Source organism: Triturus cristatus, chromosome 6, assembly GCF_964204655.1.
Source record: "Triturus cristatus chromosome 6, aTriCri1.1, whole genome shotgun sequence".
Taxonomy (NCBI): domain Eukaryota; kingdom Metazoa; phylum Chordata; class Amphibia; order Caudata; family Salamandridae; genus Triturus; species Triturus cristatus.
In genome coordinates this window covers 634355413-634371499 of record NC_140589.1, presented here as the reverse complement: position 1 = coordinate 634371499, position 16087 = coordinate 634355413, and the positions used below count along the sequence as shown (strand labels likewise).

The window sequence follows — 16087 nt, the reverse complement described above, 5'->3', positions numbered from 1 at the left end:
GCAATGCAAAGCCTCACTTCACAGCTGTTAGCTTTGTCAGAACTGACGCAAAGCCCCACAAAGCCTCGCCACATAGATTCATCGGAACCGACACCAGACGCGAAGCTTCACAAAGACCGCACAGACCTCACATCTGGAATATTGTATAGCTCCACTTCTACTAATTGAATTTCTGTCATTCTGTCATCAGTTAGTTTATCAAAATGTACTCTGTATACCTAAATTTGTGTGGGATTTTTCTTGAGTTGTGCTTTCACTTTTTGACTATTTAAGTGCTGCATAAATAGTTTACACATTGCCTCCAAGTTAAGCGTGACTGCTTTGGTGCCAAGATACTAGAGTGTTAAGGAAAAGTTAACTTGGGGGCTTTTTAGTGGTTCACCCTGGCAAGGACTGTGGATGTTGCTTGAGTACAGTTTCACCCCCCTTAACCAACAACTCAATTTCTCACACCCTGCATTACTTCCCCTTTAAATTAAGTTTTTACTTTATAACAATCAAGGCAAAAAGAACCAACATATTTTTTAAACAATGGTAAAACATGCTTTGTCTATTTTGTGGGTTAGGCAGCTGAATAAACATCGACAAGCACTGATTTCAAAATGTTTTTAAAACACTAAAGAAAAAACACCACCACCGAAATCAACAATAAAAAAACAAAACAAACAAATCACTGAAAAAAGGACAGCCTAATAATACGTCATCAATTGTGCCTCAGGCTGATCACGCTGTTAAGTACTAGCCACTTGTCAATATTTTGTAGCGCGGTTTCTGATCCTGATGTGCAATTCTGCACCTAAAACTGGCCATGATGAGCCTACAGACTAAACAACTTGTTAAGTAATTCTTCTGGGCTGCAGGCTATGGTATTCAGGATTACCTCACTTGGCAGCTGATCATACTATTCAGAACTGTCCTGGGCTACTGATCGTGCTGCACAATGTTACCCACTAAATACGGCCTGTGCTGTACAGAATTATACTTTGACTGATATACATATTGTCCAGAGTAGCCCTTGCATACTCGCCAGGCTGTGTAGGGTTGCCCATTACTGCTGAGAATATTGAGCAGTGGTGCCTCCGGATGCTGAGCTACCTCTTGCTCCTGACCATATTGTCCAGTGCCACCCCAGGCCTCAAAAGATTAACTCAACCACTTGGTAAGGAGAGTCACATTTTATCAGGATTAGCTATTTTTAAGGCCTACTCACATATTTGAAGTAGCTCTCATATGTGATAATGAAGAAAAAGGCAAATCTGAAAAATACAATATTTGCCTACGATCGCACAATTTGAGGCCAGTATGGGTCAAAAGCATTACAGTTAAGTCGAGTAAATTCGAGGTTGAGTAGACCTGCAGGTCTGGCAACCTTTTTATAATTTTTTGAGGCCTGTATATGCAGTGCTGCTCCTGTCTGTGCCCTTGCTGCTTCTGACAGCTGATCCTCCCCTGCAGTATGTCCCTCGCTGCTGGCCATCCTACAATTTTCTAGACCCCCTCGCTGCTGCCCAAAGTAAAAACGTATCCTCCAACTGCTGACTGTGCTACCCCAGGTGAGTTGTCAAATAGTAGGCTTTACGAGCTGGATTGAGAGAATTTGTTTACTTGATGAGAACAGTCAAAGGGCAACCAAAGTACAGTAATGGTAAACAGAATACAGAGTAGCCCATCCCTATGCTGCTTTCCATACTGTACAGTGTTTCCATCTGGATGCTGCCCGGCCACAAACTGTGCAGAGCTGCCTATAGCTGGTAGCCACACAAGAAAGCGACTATGGGTGATTAGTGTGCTGAGAACTGGAGAGGGTTTTTGCTGGTGTCCATACTCAGCAGTGTTGTCAGGGGCTGCCCAGTGGCATAGCCAGGGTCGGATTGGTAAGGCGGGCACCCAGGCAATGGCCGAGGGGCCGGTATCTGAGTTACAGACGCGGGCTGCTTTTTTGGGCAGCCTGGGGGCCGATTTGGGCGGTGTCTGTGCTGCTCGGATGCCACAGGCAGCCCAGTGGGTGCCCGAGTGGCCTTTCTGGAGGCAGATGGCCCTCTGTTACCTATGTTTTACCAACGGGCGGAGGTGTCACTCCCTTTCTCTCGCTGGGCCGGCCCATTAATATATGCATATTGAGCAGGGGCCTGAGCAGAAGAAGTCTCTATTGAATTCATGTGTGATTCACCAGTGTGAACTGATCCATGCATTTTTTTTAAAAATCTAAGTGAAGTTAAGAAAGCATTCCTCTGTCAGAGACCTCCGCCCACTTCTTTTCATAAAACTTTGCCAAAGCAGTGTGGGTTACCTTTTTTTTCTTGTGTGGCCAGGCCGATTTTTTTTATCCCAATCCAACCCTGGGCATAGCCAGTGTGTCATAGGTCCTAGTACAAAGAAGGAAATGGGCTCCCCGGCTGCAGTTTGAACTGTGAAATACAGCGATAATCAGGATCCAGTGGGCCCCTCAGGGCTGTGCCCCGGTGCCACTGCACCAGCTGCATCAATGGAAGCTACGCCCCGTGGCTGGTGAGTATGCGATCATGATTATACTCCAGCCCTGACCATACTGTGCAGCTTTACCCCCCTGCTGCAAAGCATGCACATCAGCCCCGTCAACAACTGCTTGTCGAGTTATACATTGTTGCCGGAGATCATGATGTAGCGTGTTGCACCCTGGTCATTCTGTGCTGGGCTGGCCTTAGATGTTGCTGACCAAACTCAGTACCATCAAACTGCTCATTCTAATGTTGCTCTTCGCAGGGGAGGTTTGTAATGTGGAAAAAAATACATGCAATGCTGACTCTAACTACTAGCTGCTGGCCATGCTTGCATAAACACCCCAGATCCGAATATACAGTGTCCCGGTGCCCTCCTGTTCTCTCACCTTTTGAGGCAGCCGCTGGCCAAATAAGAATCCGGGGAGAAGTGCCTGGTGCCCTCTCTACTATGGACGCAGGAGCAGAAGCCAGGGGCTCTTCTGCAGCTGCTCTCACGGTCCGAGTTAAAATCAAGGCTCTCTGGTAAACCAGGGGAGAGCGGCGGGGTCAGGGACCCACCGAACTCTTCTGCCATTGAAGCGACGGACAGCTCCCACTAAACTCCCCTGGTTTCTCACTGTGAGTTCTGCCCAGAGTACGCTACAGCTTCCCGGATCCCGCGCTCCAGACGCCCCGCCCATTGCCGGCAAAGGGGCGGCATCAATGCATGTGACGTAATCGCGTTCTCGCGTCTTTAGAATGAGCGTTGACGGACTGTGATGATCGTGGGAAGTGTATTCCTCTACACTGGGCTGTTAGGAAGAACTTTAACGCAGGGAGAACTTCAACGTCCGATGAATGTTTGGCCGCTGAATATAGTGCTGGAGGATCCACCTTTTTTTTGTTTCGTACATGTCATACTTGTAAAGTGAGATTATGCACTATCCATTGACCTATATTGTTTCAGAGGCAGATTTAGACGGGTGACAAAAATAAAGCTAACAGTGGCTTTACCCATCAAGAGACTCACGCCTGAAACGAATCCGGTCTTATGGCATGTATGTGTTTTAAAAGCCATGGTGGAGGTAGGTTCATGGGCGTCCGCAGAAAGTTTTTTCCGGGGGGGGGGGGGGGGCTAACCTGGCAAATGAAGGGGCGTGGCTAATGTTAATCAATAGTGGCGGGGCTAAAATGGCAGACAATCAGGGTTGGGTAATGCCCAGGCCAAGCTGAGAAAAAAAGTGGTGAATTCTGCATTCGAAACTGGACAACAATTAGAGCACACATGAACCTTAAAATTACCCCCCTGGCCCCTTAAAACTCATACATTCCCTGATCCCTAAAATTAGCCCCCTGGCACCCCAAAACCCATAACCGCCCTGACCCTTAAAATTGGACCCCTGGCACCCCAAAACCCATACCCGCCCTGAACCCTAAAATGTCTCCCCCTTGCACCCCAAAACCCATACCCACCCTGAACCCTAAAATTACCCTCCTGCTTCCCCAAAACCCATACCCACCATGAACCCTAAAAATATCCCCCTGGCACCCCAAAACCCATACCCACCCAGAACCCTAAAATTACCCCTGCCCCCCAAAAACTCATACCCGCCCTGAACCCTAAAATTACCCCCCTGGCCCCTTAAAACCCACACCTGCCCTGAACCCTAAAATTACCCCCCTGGTACCCCAAAACCCATACCCACCCTGAGCCCTAAAATTATCCCCCTGGAACCCCCTCTTTAATCCATTTGTATTGGGCCTCTCGTTCTCCCATCTGGCTTTGAGTCTGTCCAGGTCTTTTTGTCTGAGATGTTGCTTCTTTTGGCCATTCCATTCTATGGGAGCCTTACATATAGCCACAAGATTTCCTATTATTCGACCATGAGACACCCATTTTATCAGCCTCATAAGAATGAAATCCTGTGGTGACCATGCTGAGAATAATTAAAGTGTCTTACCTGTTACATGTAGGCAGGGCCACTGGAATTCTAAGACAGGGGAAGGCTACATTATGGGTCAGGGTTGGCTAAAGAATGCTGCAAGAAAAAGGTAAATTATGTGGCATGATGCTGCATATTTTTTGAGTATTATTTAATTATTTTGACTTCTTTACACTTGTTAACACTGTCTGGGCATAGAATGCACCTTATTGGAACCAGTTTAACACCAAACTATAGCAATAAGCAACAGAAAGGTAACCAATCAACCTTTGGAAAGGATCTTCCACTGTGCGCCAGCACATGTTGCTGCTTCTTTAGTAGGTTTTGAGCTAGAATATATATTTTTTTAATCTGCACATTATTTAGCAGATAATGGATTATTTGGCAAATCAACAAATATGAGAAAAACACAGCATCAGCACAATCGCATAATTCCAGTAGCCCGACCCATAGGTCCCTACGGAAGGAATCATTCTATCATTTGAAACCATCAACATACATATGAATGTTGTATGTATTAATGTAACGATGCATAGAATGTTCTTTCATTTAGCCAATGACAAGATACAACTTTTCTTTTGTTAACTTTTTCTATTAATTTATTTTTCATGTAATGCTTCAAGTTTTTAATAGCCTCAAAGCGGGAAGAAAATAAAGCATACCCCAAGTGAATCTGTATTCTAATTGTGTACACATTTGTACTCACTTTTCTGGGAAAGGAAAATCCTTTGCAATACGTTTCTGTTACATCACAGTTTTCAGCTCCTAGGAACCTTGTGATGGGAGCCTGCAGCCTCTTTAGCGTGAATTAAAGTGTTCACGATGTCTGTGATGTTCATTTGTTTATCTAAGCAGCTACTATCCCTGCAGAATTTCTTACCACTCCTCAGGCCTGAAACTAACGTATGTCAATGGTATTAATATTTAAATAAACAATGAGGTACAGTCCATGAGACTTCATACCCCCGTGAAACAGAGTGAAAAACGTATTTTTCAGTTCTTAATGGCCAGGCCCACCCTCTAGAACCGGGCGTGGCTGGGAAATATGCTTTAGCAGCTCTAACTGGCCATTGTCATTCTGTATGTGATAATGAGCCACAGACAGAATGACAATGGGCGGGAGGGGCTGCGAGGAGGAGTGCGAGGCGCCCCATCAGGGAGTCTGGCAGGGACCAGCTCTGCTCCCTGCAGGGCCCAGAATTAAGGACAAAAGGCATCCGTAAAAGCCTGTGCGTCCGCAGTGGGGGCAAGGAGGGGCGCTTCAGGGGGGGCAAGCGCCCCTCCTTACCCCCCCTGCGGACGCCAATGGGTAGGTTTGCCATGTTTCCCAGAGAAAAATACCGGCTATTTGTTCACGTTTTAAGATTATGCAAAGGCCCGGACATGATTCGTGATTAGAACTTTAATGAAATTGTCTGAGTTCATTTTTAACAGGTACGTTCTGTCTTGGTTTACTTTAATGATCAGTCAGAGTTAATAGGGCAGATGCAGACACATTTTACATAGCTGCCAAGGTTTCAGATTGCTGTATGGGAAATTTCCATAGTTTCAGTGTAATTATGAGTGACATTTCAACTACTATGAGTGACACTTTCTCGCAATCAAAATCAAGGAATGAAGACGGGGAAGGCATATACATATCAGAAATTACACCCATTTGAGCAATGAGAAAAGGTCTAAAAACCTGCTGCAAAGCACCAGAAATGGAGGGTCACTCATTGGAGGTCGACTGTATGACTACAGTTCTCAGTAACCGGCCAGGCAGGCACAGCAGCCAGCGGCTCAGAAGATGCTCTCATTGATATGATCATTCATGACCGCTCGCTAGCCTAAAAAGCTAATTTTATAGCATAGCAAGTGCAACTAGGAGATTATACGATCACTCAGTCTCAGGCACTTACTGTTTTTGTGAGCCTGGGAAGCTGGAGCCGCAGCAATAGGCAGGCGTGTCACAAGCAACAACTGCTGCTACTCTTGAGATATGCAATGAAAACATAAAAAAATACCAGATAACATCAGATATATAAGTGGCAGCAATGCACTCTAGGGGAAACATGTTTTTGTTTACTTTAAATTACGCAGTGTTCTTGCGTGGAATGCGTTGGAAGTCATGCTCCGTTTGCATGAGATTCGTGCAGAAACTACAGTGTCTTTGGTGCTCCTGAAAACAAATTTTCCTCAATTAATACTTCCATTGAGCTACCTCTGCAAAGACACTAGGACGTCAACCACAGTTTGAAATTCTGGTCTTCAAAGCAGCATGTAGTGTCTGGAAGTGAGTCAACTGAGCTATGTATTAGGGCTTTTACTGAAGTCCGCAAGTGCAACACTGCTATACCAACCTACTCACTGTACTGGGGCACTGTGGTGTGGGCACTGTTTCAGCCTGTCGCTTGGTAGTTAGTGGTGCTGTTACAAATAAAAAGACAATGAAGTGACTGTTCACTTTCGCTAACTCAAGTTAGAGTTCTCTCACAGCCACAAGAGAAGTGTTTCTCATAAAATTACACTGCCAGGCAGGCCTGACAGTGCACCTGTGGGTGAGATCTACATTTTGCCAGTGGTTAAACCAAATTTTGCATGACACCCAAAAATTGCTAGTAATTTGACAGGTGTGCATTGTTTAAAATTATTACCTAAAAATATTGCCTGATTTGGTTCTAATTGAAGTGAATATTTTTTTGTCTTTTTCACTGCGTTTTTCATTAGGGGAAAGACACAGCTGATCTACATTTTCTCCTTCCTTCCTTTAGCAGCGAGGTTGGTGTGCTGCCTTGCGCTAATGGGTGTCAGTCTGTGTTTCCAACCAAGGTGTTGCCGATTCTAAATTTGAGCCTTTGACATGTAAATGCCCCTGCCTTGTCAGTGAGCTGCTGATTGCTCTTTCAGTGCGCCAGGCCCAGCTGTAAAGCAGGGAGAGTCACCCCCTGCGGGTCTCATAGCATGTGCGTCAGAGTTTTCACACCACCCCAGACACAGTAAGGGTCAGGCTAAGTTTAGCTGCTGCCCTGCCCTCGAACATGGCTCAATATTAAGTTCCAGGGCAGGGTCCCCCTATAGTCCACCCCTGCCTCGCAGCCTGTTAAACTTGTATTGGAGCAGAATTTGAAAATCACAACTTTCTCATGAAAAGAATGTGATTTTCCCACATACTTAATTAAGCAGTCTAGGAGTGTGCGCTGGGGAGGTGCCATGGCCGTCAAGGTTAAGAGGCTGGGCACTCGCCATGACCTCTGACATTTCAGGTCACTGAGTTTTTAGCACCCTAATTACGAGCACCTCGACGCCAACAAAGAGGCCCATGGATGGCACTGCAGCAAGGAACGACAGGCTCTCCAAGCCAGTGACCTCGAGGGCGAGGACTTCCGAAGAGGCCGCAACTCCGGATTTTACATGAACAGTGACCAGTGACTCACTAGAGAAGAACTAGAGGGCTCTGGTCACGAGGCAGGGGCTCCCATCGCCGCCTGCACTTCTGAGAGGCTTCCATTCTGCTGGGTACATGGGATGAGTTAATTTACCTTTGTGTAGTACAAGGGCAGGTGCGCTAACATCAACAGATGTGCATCAGGAATCAGTGTGACCAGAGAGCCTGGAGTCCAACTACGCAACTGGTGCAGCTGCCCAGCAGGTCTAGCCATTAGTTGCATTTGTTGCGGCATGGTGTGGGACCTGCAGCACCTGTCCTCAATCAATCAATTTATCTTTATTCGGATACAATGATGATCCATAAAAGTACAAAAACACTATTGATATACATATAACATACAATCTTCACTCGAGCAAACAATAGTTAAAAATAAGAGCATGTAAACATTTTTATAAAATAGATTTCATTAAACCTATGCATAGCTGAAAAATACAATTTAGAAATGGGAGTGGGTTTGACCATGGTTCATACGATGACTAACAATCTTACTGTGCAAAGACGCAAAAATGTAAACTTTAGAGCACTGTGCAAAATAGGCAATTTGTAAACATCCGACTGTGTAAATAACAAATTAGGCGTTGGGTACTATAAAAGCCCTGTATATGCTGATGTTAATAAATTGCAGATGGACAGTAATATATCTTGGGTAAACTGTAAGAGTATCCTCAACGTTGCTATGCAAAAATAGCAGACACGTAAACATGATTGTAGTGCAGATAAACAATTTGTAGCGACCAGCTTTGATCAAAATAAACATATCTTAGTTAGCCATGATCAAAAAGAGTTTTACATATTGATAACATTTTTCAAAAGGTGAGCATAGAGGCTCGGGATTTAACAGCTGCTAGTAAAAAGGAGCTAACGCGATAGATCATATCCTCGCTGCCCAGTTGCAATATTTCTTCATATGCAGAGTTATGATTAGTCGTCCCATTTGCCTTAAAATAGGGGATGAGATATTGTTTAGTGTGCCTTACGTAAAATCTGCAGGAGAACAAAAAATGTGGTAAGGTTTGTTTGCAACCATCACCACATGGGCAAATTGTCTCCTCCAGATTTTTATTAAAGCCAATAGGGAAACATAGCAGATATTTTACACTATTGTCCCTAAGACGGAAGAGCAAACACCTATTCCATCTCCCAATGTTTTTTCTCAGATACTCCTGTGGTTTTGAATAGTTGGTGCCTACTGTCCTCAGGATGGACATATATCTAGTAATGGATGGCTTACTAAACTCAGCCTTTGCTCTGTCAATACGATATAAATCATATAATGCATCCCTTGCTGATTTTAGGATTATATTTTCAGCGGCAGAGGGGAAAGAAAAGCTATGTTCTAGATGTATACTGGCTAAACTTTTATAAACAGCGTTAAGTCAGGGTATATATTTGCCCCTATCGCATCTCAAGCAATCTGTTATGATTTGTTGAGTTAAGATGGCAGCAGAATTGCGCCATATCTTCAGCCAGAATAATGCAGGACGAGATTTAATAAAATCTTCTACATAGTGTAGATTCAATTCTTTATGGCATAAGAAGGTGGGTGATGAAATTTGTGCCCCAAGTAACCTTCTACAAAATCTGTTTTCTTCAAATTGTATCCCACTGGAGTCCACAAACCCCCAAACTTCAGAGCCATAGGTCGCAGTCGGCAGACACTGAGTTCTGTAGATCTGCAGTAGTGGGGTCACTACGTCTGCCTTTTTAGGTTGTCGCAGGCTGATTATAGAATTGATTGCCATGCCTAGTTTGTTTCTGCCTCTGGCTACATGCGATTTCCATGAGCCCGTGTCAGAGAAGACTAGGCCAAGATAAGGAAAAGTGCTCGTGCTTTTTAAGAGATCGGTTCCGATCCTTATATTCTTAGTGCGATATTTTTTGGGTCCACATGACATTATAAACGATTTGTTAAAATTGGTACGTAATCCCAACTCTTCCATAAAAGATACAAAACCGGAGATTAAAATACGTAATGTTTTAGGTGTGCGACCCATGAGGACCGCGTCGTCTGCATATAAAAGTGCAGGGTACAGTTGGCAGTTAATTTTTGGTACGTCGCTGGTTAATTCAGTCAGGGAATTATTCAATTCATTAATATAAAGGATAAAAAGCAGAGGGGCCAAGACACACCCTTGTCTGACCCCTCTACCAATTAAAATGTCCCTGGAGACCTCCGCTTCATTGTTGATCCTCACTCGTGCTTTCAGATTTCTGTGCAAATATGCTAAAAAGTGTACGAGTGCATCATCCAGCCCATAATTTAAAAGGATCTCCCATAGACGTGAACGGTTGACAAAATCAAACGCTGAAGTTAGGTCCATAAAACCCAAATATAAGGGTACTTTTTTTGCTACTGTATATTTCCCCAATATAAGGTTTAAATTTAAACACTGTTCAACTGTGCCGACGTGGCTCCTAAAGCCCAATTGGCAGCAATTTAAGATTTGTTCCTCTTCTGCCCAGTTCCTGATTTTATTAAAAACGACCCGGCACAAGATCTTCAGGGTGTTATCGATCAAGGATATTGGGCGATAGCAACAAGGGTCGGATCTGTCCCCTTTCTTAAAAATGGGTACTATTATACTTGTAGTCCAGGTTTCTGGGATGGAGGTATTAATCAAATTGTTAAAAACGTTACATAAAAGAGGGGACCAAAGATCGGGTTCAGATTTAATAAGATCAATTGACAAGCCATCTGGGCCTGGGGCTTTATTCCCTGCGCTTTCGTGTATGGCGTCTTCAACTTCGGACAGTAATATGGTAAAGTTGGAGGGTGAGGGGAGACTGTCAGTGCTTGATGTGTCGGCTAAATACATTTTTGAGAAGTGCTCCTCCCATACGTTGCTCGGTATGTTGCAACCTATGGGGGTGATGTTTGATCCTGTGGATATAAATGCTTTCACCTCTCTCCAAAACCCTGTTACGTCTTTGAGAGCTGCAGCGCAGGCAAGGGAATCCCACCGTTCCTTAAGCACCGCCTCCGCGCGTATTTTGGTTGTGTTCTTATAGCGCACTCTCAAAAGCTTCACTAGTGCCGTGTCCCTAGGTTCAGCTTTTCATGCGTCGCGTAAGGACCTATTTGCCCTAGAGCAGGTGCCGTCGAACCATCTGGGGTTCTTGCCCTGGGTCGTGACTGGTTTCGAGATTTCTAATTTTATTCCGGCACACAGCATAGTAAAAGCCTGGATGATATCAGTTCCAGGACAAGTGCTAGACAGACACATCTCTATGAGTGGGCGGTGAGATTTTATGATACGGGCCAATAAAGCATTATTATCTATCCCTCTCCATATCACTTTCAGCTTGTCAGTGGATAGTGTCAGATCTTTTGCCCCTATTTCTTTTCGTTTCCTGAATTTATTTAAAAATCTAATAGTGAGAATAGGGTTATGATCACTATAGCTCGTACCCAAAACTTCGGCCTTCACTAAATTTTTTTCTAGGGAAGCAGAAATGAAAATGTAATCAATAGTGGATGAGCAGCCACGGCCTCGGTAGGTAGGCAGTGGGGGGTTGACTGGGTCGTGACCGACTTTTACCATTACATCGACTAAGTCGTGGATGGATAAATAATTGTGCAGTTCATCACCTCTTCTACAGGGGGTTTTCCCAACGCTAATCGTAACAGGTATATCTATACTGTTATGCAGATGGGCGTTAAAGTCTCCCCCCAGACAAATACCGTCTAATTTGCCGTATTTTTCTTCATGCACTAAAATGTCGATAAATTCGAATAACCTAATAAAATTTTTGTTAGGCAATGAAATAAAATCGTTATTATAAAAAATTATTAAACAAACCGTGATTCCGTGCGTGTAAATCAAAGCCTGGACATTATCGTTATTAGTCTCTATGGTTTTTATACTATTGCCTTCGGTGATTTTTATCCATATAGATAGGCCCCCGCTTGGTCTGCCGAGGTCAGGGGTGGATGCTAACTTATTGTGGCATGCAAATCCATCAAGCAGTAGACCACTAGTGCACTAGGTTTCTTGGAACATCAAAATGTCAAATCGACTGACCATGTTAACCCATTCATTTGAGGTCAGTTTAGCTTTTAGGCCTGCGATGTTCCAGCTAAGTATATTCAGGTTTTGTTCATAGGATTTAAAAACAGTGGTCACGGAAGGAGTGGCTAATGCTGATTCTACCTGCCGTGATCCCTGGAGATTATCAGTAAGGCTACATTCAACTATGTCAGGATTGTCATGCGGGGGCTCGATTGTGGTGTTTCAATAGTAATGGGACTATGTATTGGTCAATCCTGGTTCTCCAGGTCAGATAAGGTACTAAACCTATTAAATAGCTGGGGTACCAGATTGGTATTATTGTATGACCTTACTCGGGGTCTGTAAAATAAGCCCAATGGTACGAGAATGATATTTGTGGGACTAGTGAACGGATCAAATGGGGCGTTCAGCAACCATTTTGCCAGTGAGGAAAACCTTAAGGATACGACTATACAATCGCCCGTTATGTGTTTGGTGGAGGGTCCCACCCAGGCCACCCTGCGAACCATTAGGATGTCATTTGCGATCTCCCACCTGACACCCTTGTGTTTACATAGCCAGTCCATAGATTTATTTTTGAGCTCATCCCAGGACTCTGTCTGATTATGTCAAAGGGGGGGTACGCCAGCTAGTATTATTACGTAGGGACAGATTTCTGGGGGCAACTGAAGAGTAACTTCCGTACATTTGTAAACTTGAGGAGTGGCGATAGGTCTATTAGTTGTCTCAGAGGCTAGTTTTGCAGGACCTGGCATGGGTGTTACAGTTGGTGCAATAGGGGGGGGTACCAAATTGCCAGAGGGGTTGTTCAAGGTGTGTGCCTTTTGCGATGACACCATACTAGGCACATAACTATGTATGGGGTTGGTTGGTGAAGGATTTAAATTAACCCCCCCAGTACATCCTTTACACACACTAGTTGGTCCAGACGAGACACTGTTACTGATACCCTCTGTAATTCTTTTGTGGAGAGCGTCCAGATCTTTAAATAGCTTTTCGCCTCTGGTTTGTTCTATAGTCATAGTCCCTTTTCTCTTTGTTTCCTCATTTTTTATAATGCTTTCCAGTCTATCAAGTCTTTTGAAAATGATATTAAACTGGTTTGCCATTAGATCCTTCAGTTGATTGAAGGTAGAGTCCACTATGGTATCAATTAGGTTTCCATTCGGACTTACATATAAACCATCCCTTGATGCAAACTCAGTTTGTGTAAGAGTGGAGATACGAGCCGTTTCCGCTGTTGTGAGATCGGGGGTGCTGATTGCTGGATGCACGATGCAGTCAATAGGTGCCCTACCAGGGTCCTCAGCACCTCGTGACCACATGCTCATTGGCGTCGGTTGAAGTTTATTACAAGGGGGCTGTTTCCTCTTACTTCTAGTTGATTTACCAGGACCCCTCTTCCTTTTCTCCCCCACAGTCTTTTCTGATGTTATTGCCGAGTTATTGTTACTCATGACGTTAGGGCTTTGCTGAGAGTCAGGAATGGTAATTACAGCATCAGGGATCGTGAGAGCCTCAAATATAATTTCAGGGTGTACTGGCTTGTTGATTATTACAGTAGGGAATAGTGGAACAGGGGTCACGGTCCCATTCTCACATGGGCCCTCAGGCAATAGTTGATGTGGGGGTATATAACCCATGGAAAGTCTCCTCTCGGTGTTCTCAATTTCTTTGTTGACCCTGTTTACAGCGTCCTCCAACATGTTCTCAAATGAGGAGGTGAGCATGTCGAAACTTCCACATACAGGGGCAGTTGGGGCAGAGGTGGATGTAGAACTCACGTATTTACTCATTGTGCAAAATATAACCACTTACCGGCGCTCAGAGGGGTGCCCCAGCCCAGCCACGACCAGCCCCGGACGGCCACTGACGGCCCGCCCTTTGCCCGGGCTTAGCCCGGCGCCCGCCCGCGCGCGTCCCGCGACGCGGGGGAGCAGCGGTCTTTTTGTGCGCCTCCGGGCGCGTAAGTGGCGTCTAGGGGCGCTAGGGCGCTTGGGAACTGTAGTCCCCCGCTTCCTGGCCGCAGGATGGTATAGCGGCAACGGCGGGGCTGCACCCAGCGTGGAGGGCCACAAGGCACACAAGGCACTCCACAAGACCGGCCCTGCCTACCTCAACAGTCGTCTCTCCTTCTACATCCCCAACTGCCAGCTACGCTCCGCCGACCTCTCACTAGCCACCGTTCCGCGCATCCGAAGAACTACCACCGGCGGGAGATCCTTCTCCCACCTCGCCGCCAAAACATGGAACACCCTCCCACTGAGCCTACGACAGACCCAAGACCTGCTGACCTTCAGGAGAACACTCAAGACCTGGCTGTTCGATCAGTAGCAGCCCCCCCAGCGCCTTGAACCCTTGCGGGTATGTAGTGCGCTTTACAAATAATTGATTGATTGACAAGAGGCATGGCAAAACCTCAGAGCGTTAAGGTGTCATCATCACCTTCGAACTAGACAGGAAAAGCTATGTTTTAGCCTAATGTGATATAATATACAACAAAGGAGGTAATAAAAGTTGGTGGATTTCAAGGGGGTATGGCTAACCGCCGAACATGGCGGTCGCAGCTTAGAAGAGCTCCGGAGCCCGGGCGCCAAAACTCCTGCAGCATTACCGCGTATCGCAGTGCATCGAGGTCCGCGAGACAAGTAAATGCCCAGATAAAGCAAGGACACGCCTGCTGGCCCGCTAGAAGGCTGAAATTGCTACCATGGCGTGATCAAGCCGGCATATGCCAACTGCAAAGCATGCCTGCTGTTGGGAGGGAGTGGATGACAATCGGGAGCCTGCAAACAACGCACGGCCGCCCCCTTGGGCCTGGATGGGAGCTGAGCTGAGCAGACAGGCCAGCACGGTCCCAATCTAGTCTAAGCAAACGGTGGAGGCCTAGTTCTCCGGGCCCAGCCCCGTTTGAATGTCGCACTGCAGGAGGCAGTAACTGCGCAGGGACATCCCAATCGGGACCAAGTAGGGCAAGGCCAGTGGCCTTGCTAGCACATGCGGTGGATCACCTGAAGCTGAGCCTGGCAAACAGTGCCCTGCAGATAACTGGGTGCTCACGGCGAGCACTACCCTACACCCGGCTGAGTGCTATAAGCAGGACAAAAACTGCGAAGGGAAGGGCCAGATCGGGACACTATCCCCAGGCCCCTGCGAAATACACACAGTGAACAGAACCCCAATAGTGGAACTGGCTGGTTACCCCCGGTCCAACAGCTAAAAACGCGAAGGAAATGCAGAGTTAGACACAGAGGAATGAATATAACCCTACCTGCGGGAGGAGACAGCAGAGATCTGACCACGCACTGCACAATATTTCCCAAGCTCGCAAGCGGCGCAGGGATGCGCAGAGGAGTCCTGAACACCATAACCCGGCAGCCAGCTTAGAGAACCACAAACATAAGTGGAAAGGGAAGGCGCAGCTCGAAAACAGGAAGGACCAGAAGCTATAGCACCGATGCCCCACTGGCAGTGGACCCTTAAGGGGTGCAGGCAGAACACTATGGGACGCTCGAAGGGGAAAGTACCGAAGGCGCCTGCCACGAACACACAACATGAAGCGAGACCGGACACTGCAATATCCCAGTCCTCGCCTACTTGTATACCGTCCACGAGTGATGAGGTCCCTGTGGACAAGCTAGATCTAATACTGCGGGAGGTCAGAGAGTCTCGACAGTCCATAGAGCATCAGATTGGGACACTCACCACCGGCTTCACACTACTCAAGGCAGACCACACCAAATTAGCAGCCACAGTGAAGGCAAACAGCCAGGCGCTGGAGAAGGTGATACCACAACAGAAAGAGCACACGTCACAAATACAAGCACTGCAAAGATAAGTAAGCGGGCCAGAAGACAGTATTGAGGGCGCAGAAGGCAGAACCAGGCAAAACAATGTCCGCATTATTGGGCTCGCGGAACACAGCAAAAGTCCCAACGCCACCACCTTCATGGAGCAGTGGTTCCAAGAGTATATAGCCCCAGACAGCCTCTCAAACTTCTTCTGTATCGAGAGAGCGCATAGAATTCCCACTGGGAGACCGAAAGTGGGTGCACTACCGAGATCGCTCATAGTCAGAATCCTAAACTACAGGGACCGAGATATGTTGCTCCAGAAAGCACGCGAGAGATCGGAGATACATTTTGAAAACAGACGGATATCACTGTATCCTGACTACACCCTCATGGTCCAGCGGCAAAGGTCCTCTTTTCAGTCAGTAAAAAAAGAAACTGCGGGCATTAGCCC

The 16087-nt window shown here is 46.1% G+C and overlaps 1 protein-coding gene across 1 annotated transcript in view; it reads right to left on the bottom strand.

Annotated features, from left to right (window-relative positions):
- The window catches only part of MMS22L (MMS22 like, DNA repair protein), a 534885-nt gene extending 531715 nt beyond the window's left edge, over positions 1–3170 (bottom strand). The window contains exon 1 of the mRNA XM_085611124.1: positions 2867–3170. Within this exon, the coding sequence (XP_085467250.1) occupies positions 2867–3054 (188 nt within the window). The 5' untranslated portion in view covers positions 3055–3170. The remainder of the gene's footprint in view (positions 1–2866) is intronic.
- Positions 3171–16087: the final 12917 nt, after the last annotated feature.